Genomic DNA, 7,162 nt, shown 5'->3' with positions numbered 1-7,162 from the left:
GGAGGGTGAACCAACGGCAAAAGAAGACCTTTCTCTCTGTCTCTCTCTCTCACTGTCCACTCTGCCTGTCAAAAAAAAAAAAAAGAAAGGCAAAGTGACGGAGAAGGAGAGACAGCTCTTCCACCTGCTGGTCCATGCCCCAGACAGCCGTAACAACCAGGCCTGGGTCAGGTTAGAGCCAGGAGCATGGAACTCCATCTCCCGCATGCGTGGCAGGGACAGAAGCACCTTGGCCATCACTTGCTGTCTCCCCAGGCACATCAGCAGGAAGCTGGATAGGGAGCCGCACAGCCCACTCTGATGTGGGATGCTGGCATGACAAGGCGCAGCGTAACTCACGGCACCACAGCGCTAGCCCTCTGTATTACTTCTTCTCCTTCTCCTTCTCCTCATTCTCCTTCTATCCTTCTTTCAGATTTGTTTATTTGAAAGTACAAGACACAGACAGACCGATGATCTTCCATTTGCTGGTTTACCCCCAAAATGGCCACAATGGCCAGGGCCAGCGTTGTGGCGCAGTGGGCTAAGCCATTGCTTGCAACAAAGCCATCTTGAAGTCCAGCTGCTTCACTTCTTATCCAGCTCTCTGCTGTGGCCTGGGAAAGCAGTGGAAGATGGCCCAAGTGCTTGGGCCCCTGCACCCGCGTGGGAGATTGAGACAGAGTTCCAGGTTCCTGGCTTCAGCCTGGCCCACGCCTTGCTGTTGTGGCCATTTGTAGAGTGAACCAGTGGGTGAAAGATCAGTCTCTCTCTGCCTTTCAAATAAGTCTTTTTAAAAAAAATACCTACCATGTGACTGGTCACTCCACTAATAAATCTTTATCTGAGAGCAATGCAAGCCCAGGCTCACAGAAGCACCTGCACACCGGACGCTTGGACAGCTTCATTTGTTCTAACCTAAAGCTGCGAAGGCTCCAGATGTGCCTCAATGGGTGAATGGAGAAGCAATGTGTGGAATAGCCACACGATGGAATACTACTTACCACTAAAAATGAATAAGCAAGAATGAATCTGGAAATAACGATGCTGACTCAAATAGCCATAAAAAAAAAAAGTTAAGTACATACTGGGGCAGGTGGTGTGTAGCAGGTTAAGCCACCACACGCATCTCCAGCATGCCGTATCACAGCCCTGGTTCACATCCCAGCTGCTCTGCTTTTGATCCAGCTTCCTGCTGATGTGCCTGGGAAGGCAAAGGTGACAACCCAAGTGCTTAGGCCCCTGCCACCCATGTGCGAGAGCAAAATGAAGTTGCTGGCTTCTGGCTTCAACCTGGCCCAACCCTGCCTGTTGTGATTATATGGAGAGAGAACCAGCAGATAGAAGCTCTCTTTCTCTCCCTCCATCTGTCTCGCTTGCTTCCTCTGCCTTCCAAATAAATCTTTTTAATTTTTTTTTATCTTAGAGTTGTATAGTTTTTGCTTGTCACTTACGTGTCAATAAAATTGTTAAGGGGCAGGCATCTGGCGCAGGGGTTAAGACCCTGCTTGGGGTGCCTGCTTCCCATTTCCTGCCTCGGTTGCAGCCCCAGCTCTGCTTCGGGTCAACTTCCTGCTGATGTCTACCCCAAGAGGCAGCAGGTGATGGTCACCATGTGAGACCTGGATGGGATGCTGGGCTCCTGGCTTCAGCTCAACCCCACCTGGGGCAGGCACTTAGGGACTGACCCATCTTTCTCAGTCTCCCTCTCTCCCTCTTTCTCTTTGTTGCTTTGCATTTCAAATAAATAAATCTTTTTTTAAAGATTTATTTTATTTATTTGAAAGAGTTACAGAGAGGGGTAGAGACAGAGAGAGAAGTCCTCCATCTGCTGGTTCACTCCCCAGATAGCCACAATGGCTGGAGCTGCGCTGATCTGAAGCCAGGAGCCAGGAGCTTCTTCTGGGTCTTCCACACTGGTGCAGGGGCCCAAGGACTTGGGCCATCCTCTACTGCTTTCCCAGGCCACAGCAGAGAGCTGGATTGGAAGTGGAGCAGCTGGGACTAGAACTGGCGTCCATATGAGATGCCTGCGCTTCAGGCTAGGGCTTTAACCCATTGTACCACAGCGCTGGCTCCTATAAATAAATCTTAAAGAATGAAATACCTATGTGAAGATAAAAGTGGAATTCTTACTTACATCACTCCTTTCCCCTGCCCACTTTTTTTTTTTTTTAATTCATTTCACCTACTTGAGAGGTAGAGTACTAGAAAGAGAACAAGAGACACAGAGATTGACAGATCTTTGACCTGCTGGTTCACTCCCCACATGTCAGAGACCCAAAACTCCATGAGGTCTCCCATGTGGGTGGCAGGAGCTGGAGCACTTTAGTCATCTGCTGTCTCCCTGGGTGCGTTAGCAGGAAGCAGAATTGGAAGAGGAGCAGCTGGGGTTAGAACCTGCTCTCATACACGGTGGCTTTCCCTGCTGCCCTCCATCACTCTCTACAGCGGCAACCCTATTAATAAGTCAGGGTTTATGTTTTCTTTCTCCCTCCCCCCACCCTCCCACCGCAGCTTGCCAATGTTTCTTTGAGGTGCAATTTAAAAACACAGTGAAGAGCATGCAGGCGTATGTTCTGACCAGCTCATCCACCTGCAGGCACACCGCATCATGACAGGGAACGTTTCCCTCCCTCCAGAAAGTCCCCTGCACCCCGCCCCTGGCACCTCCCCACACCCCACTCCCAGAGACCACCACCATCCTGCTAACTTCCACTGCAGATCAGCTGTGCCTGTTCTCGGACTGCGTGTCAGAGAAACCACACCGGACTGTTTGAGTTCTGCGCTCTTGCTTCTCATTCCGTTTCTAGACCCTCATCCTTAGGAGCAGCATCTCTGCTGTTTTCCGTACACCGGGTCTGGGACCCCTCAGTCTGTCCCTTGCTTTCTCTCCTAATGAGATGTCCATATCTCAGAGCCAGTCTGCAGCGCTGATGTGCCAGTCCTGGTTCATATAACACTACACTTGATGGACATTTAGGTCATCTCAGCTTCCGCTCTTGCAACCAGCACACAATGGGCATCGCGCGCCTGTCTGTGTAGGTATCTCTGGGGCTGACTTGCCACGAACAGAATTGCTGGGTCCACTCACAAACACTCGGTGATGAATTAATACCCGCGTGTCCTCCGCTGACCGTGTCCCCTCCACTCTCCAGCAATTTTTTTCTTCTCCCATCGTGGGAGGATTGGCACACAGGGCCCTGGGGAGTCTGGGGCACATGGTGGGGGGGTGTGGTAAGGGGATGGGTAATTAATTACTGATGTGTCTACCAGTCCTTTGCGGCTGCTCTCCTTTTTTAAGATTTATTTTATTTGTGTTTATTTGAAAGGCGGAGTTAGAGAAACAGAGGGAGAGATATAGAGATCTTTCATCTGTTGGTTCATTCCACAAATGGCCTCAACAGCCCAGCGAAGCCAGGAGCCTAGAACCCCATCGGGGTGTCCTGCGTGGGTGGCAGGGGACCCCAGTACCACCACCATTTCCCCCTGCTTTCCCAGGAGCATCAGCAAAGAGCTGGGTCGGAAGTGGAGCAGCTGGGACTGAAACCCAGGCCCGTGGGCAATGCCGGCACTGCAGGCGGCGGTGTAACCCGCTGTGCCACGAGGCCGGCCCCCGGGGGGCCTGGTCTCCTTTTGGGGAGGTAGTGGACACGCTTAGGGTTCCCGCTCCCTAACTTCCCGGAACAAGAGAGCCTGGCCATAGGCAGCGGAGGAGCCATCATGCCAGTCTCCTATGCAGGCAGCACTTTGTCCCTGCTCAGGCCTCAGCTTCCCCGCTGGTGGCACGCCCGCCCGGGGCTCTCAGAAGGAAGGAGCTGCATTGCCATAACGAGCCTTGTGCATCAGCTGCGACTCCTGCAGACTTCCTAAGCCTCGGTTCTGCACGGCTCCGCTCGCCGGACGCGCGGAGAGAATCGCCGAAAACCCGAAGGCAAAGGCTTCCCACCGTGCCTGTCGGGAGGCGAGAATGGGGGTGCTGCCCGCTCTCGAAATACCAGAACGTGAAGCACCCGGGGCTCTCGGAGCAGGCACGACTCGCAGAACTGCAATTGGAACTCGGGCCTCTTTCCCCTAAAGAGATTGGGGCGGGCGGGGGGGGGACCCTCCCAAGCTGCGGGGCTGGGCAGGGGGCCTCGCAGGTGTGGGGCCGCGAGGTACGGCGACCCCTGCCCGGCACCCGCGCCCGCGAGCGCCGCATTCCCAGGCCTCCCGCCCGGGGTCTGCAGGTGACGGCGGGGGGAGCGCGCGGACGCTCCCGCCCGGTTTGCCGTCTCCATGGCTACCGCCCGCGCGGCGCCAGCCTGACAGCCCGTCCCGGTTTTATGAATGGGTGACGTCACGAGCCTGGCGTCTAACGGTCTGAGCCGCTTGTTCAGACGCTGACACAGCCCAGCCCGGGAGAGAGGGGGGCGGCTGGAGCGCCGCAGCTGCCGCGCCGTGGGAGGGAGACCCCGCTCGAGGTCTTCGAGGGGAATAAGAACCCAGCCAAAAAAGGGAGAAAAACTAAGTCACTAGCTGCTGCAGATGCCTGCAGGCAGGGCTGCACACGCGGGGTAGAGTCCTCTGTGCGCCTTCTGCGTAGTTCGGGGCCCAGAGACCCAGCCCCTAACCCTGCAGGGATCTGGGTGGGCCCTCCGGGCCCCAGGAGCAACCACAACTGCGTTCCCCGGCGACCAGCCCCGGGAGCAGGGTGTAAAGGTCAGCTCGCCTTCAGTTTCGGCCCCGGTTCCTGGAGGTCCGAGAGAGGCCGGAAACGCGGGGGCCAGCCCTGGGCTCTCTGGGAGACCCAGAGGCCACCACGTCTCCGTCCGGGCCTCAGTTTACCTCATCTGTAGAATGGAACCGAGAGGTGAGAGCGTGAACATAGGAATATGGCTCCTGAGGCCTTTCAGTCATCGGCAGTACCGCTCTCGCCTCCTTCCTGAGGAGCCCAAAGCAGTGCCCACCGCCACACGCCGCCCTGGCCGGTGCCCTCGCGCCCTGCCCGTTCCCGAGACCTGGGCTGCCGTTCCACCCACTGGCGGGTGCGCCCCTGGAGCAGGAGGAGGGACCCAGGAGGCCGAGGTCACGCCCCCAGGCCCCCATTGGCTGCTTTTGAACGTTCTGACCCCGCCCCTCGGGGGGGGCACGTGGCGTCTCTATAAAAGCGCGAGGGTGGCGCGGCGTTCTCGCATTCTACAACCGTCTCCTGCGCGCTTTGAGCTCGCTTGCAAGCCCGGCACTCGCCTCCTCGTCGCCTTCGGCACTCTCTCCCAGCCGGTCGCCAGAACCATGAAGGTCGCCAGTGGCAGCGCCGCGGCCGCCGCGGGCCCCAGCTGCGCGCTGAAGGCCGGCAAGGCGGCGGGCGGCGCGGGCGAGGTGGTGCGCTGCCTCTCCGAGCAGAGCGTGGCCATCTCGCGCTGCGCGGGCGGCGGCGGGACGCGCCTGCCCGCCCTGCTGGACGAGCAGCAGGTGAACGTGTTGCTCTACGACATGAACGGCTGCTACTCGCGCCTCAAGGAGCTCGTGCCCACCCTGCCCCAGAACCGCAAGGTGAGCAAGGTGGAGATCCTGCAGCACGTGATCGACTACATCAGGGACCTGCAGTTGGAGCTGAACTCCGAGGCTGAGGTCGGAACCCCAGGGGGCCGGGGGCTGCCCGTGCGGGCTCCGCTAAGCACCCTCAACGGCGAGATCAGCGCCCTGACGGCCGAGGTGAGCCCTGGGCTACCGTCGGGGCTGGGTCGGGGTCGGGGGCTGCACCGCGTCCGCTCCATGCTTTGGGGCACCTGGCGGGGCAGGGATGCCCAAGGACACCGGGAAAGTGTCTCCTGGGGAGGCGGCGGGTGGGCTGCGCCTGCTGCACCTGCCCCCCTGTGCAGCCCTCCGTCTCACCTCTGGCTCGTTTTCACAGGCGGCGTGTGTTCCCGCGGATGATCGCATCTTGTGTCGCTGAAACGCCACCCCCAGGCGCTGGCGGACCCCGGCGCTCCGGGGGGCAGCACGAGTCAGCGCTCCCGGGTAACCCCCAGTGTCGCAAGACCCGGGAGAAACCAGACAGATCTACGGCCCTCGGGCCCCTGCCGAGTCCGGCCCGGGGCCGGGGGCCCGCGGTGGAGGGGCCGACCCTCTCTCCACGCCTACCAGCCACCAGAGACTTTGGGGGGTGGCATTCCCCCGTGTGTTTCTATTTTTTGAAAAGCGGACATTTTAAAAAATGGTCACGTTTGGTGCTTCTCAGATTTCTGAGGAAATTGCTTTGTATTGTATATTACAATGATCACCGGCTGAGAATATTGTTTTACAATAGTTCTGTGGGGGGTGTTTTCTTTTTTGTTATTAAACAAATACTTTAGATGGTGGTGAAGTTGCAGTGACTTCTCTCATGGCGGGGAGGGGAGGGGAGGGGCTGGAGCCGGGGGTTGAACTCTGACCCTTGCTGCAGCTGGTGCTGGGAGGAGGGGGCCTGCAGGGCCACATCTGGACTGTGGCTCTTAGCGACCTGAATGAGTGTTTCCGGTGTCTTTAAAGTCTTTTCTTTCCCCCCATCCTTGGCCATTTCCCTGCTCCCTAGTGTCATAAAATTAAATCCTCTACACGCTGGGCTCACTCTCAGAGTGGTCCGGGCCATCTGGATCACCTGGGGAGGCTGTTAAAATGCAGATGAACCTGCTGGGGGCCCCCTCCGGGATGGGGGAGCAGTGAGGCCGTTGAAGTGGGAGAACCAGGTTGCGGGCCTCCCGCCTCCCCCCACCAGGTGGGACCCAGAGCCCTCTCTGTCCCCAGTTCCCCAGAAAGAGGTTGCTCTCGCAGCAGGCTGCCCTGCGGCTCCCAGCTTGTCCAAGTGGGTGAGCAAGTTGGCAGGGCCCGGCTGGGCACAGCTGCTGGGCCACCTGCTTTGGGTCTGCACCCAGCCGCCTCACCCTGGCCGGGCTCTGCCAGCAGCTCACTGAACCGCCTCTGCCCTGGGGCGCCTGTGTGGGCCCGGAGAGGAGTGGGCGAGTCCTGCCCCCGGCGGCTTCTGAGCAGGAGAAAGGTGCCCTGGCCCTGCGCGCGTGTGCTTGTGCTCCTGGGGCCTGTATGTGGGGCAGGAGTGAACCGGACACTCCCCGATCCACCGGGCTGGGTCTTCTGCTCGCGTCCAGGCTGGGGGCTGTAGGCGGGAGGGTGAATGTGAGCAGGCACATGTGTCCTGCAGATA

The 7,162-nt window shown here is 58.5% G+C and overlaps 1 protein-coding gene across 1 annotated transcript; it reads left to right on the top strand.

Annotated features, from left to right (window-relative positions):
* The first annotated feature begins 5,141 nt into the window (after positions 1-5,141).
* Positions 5,142-6,323, top strand: ID1 (inhibitor of DNA binding 1). The gene is made up of 2 exons (XM_002710858.5): positions 5,142-5,676; positions 5,876-6,323. Exons 1-2 carry the CDS (start codon positions 5,254-5,256, stop codon positions 5,915-5,917), a joined length of 465 nt encoding a protein of 154 aa, XP_002710904.1. The 5' UTR covers positions 5,142-5,253; the 3' UTR covers positions 5,918-6,323.
* Positions 6,324-7,162: the final 839 nt, after the last annotated feature.

This window comes from Oryctolagus cuniculus, chromosome 11 (assembly GCF_964237555.1).
Source record: "Oryctolagus cuniculus chromosome 11, mOryCun1.1, whole genome shotgun sequence".
Taxonomy (NCBI): Eukaryota; Metazoa; Chordata; class Mammalia; order Lagomorpha; family Leporidae; genus Oryctolagus; species Oryctolagus cuniculus.
This window is presented reverse-complemented; position numbering and strand designations above follow the sequence as displayed.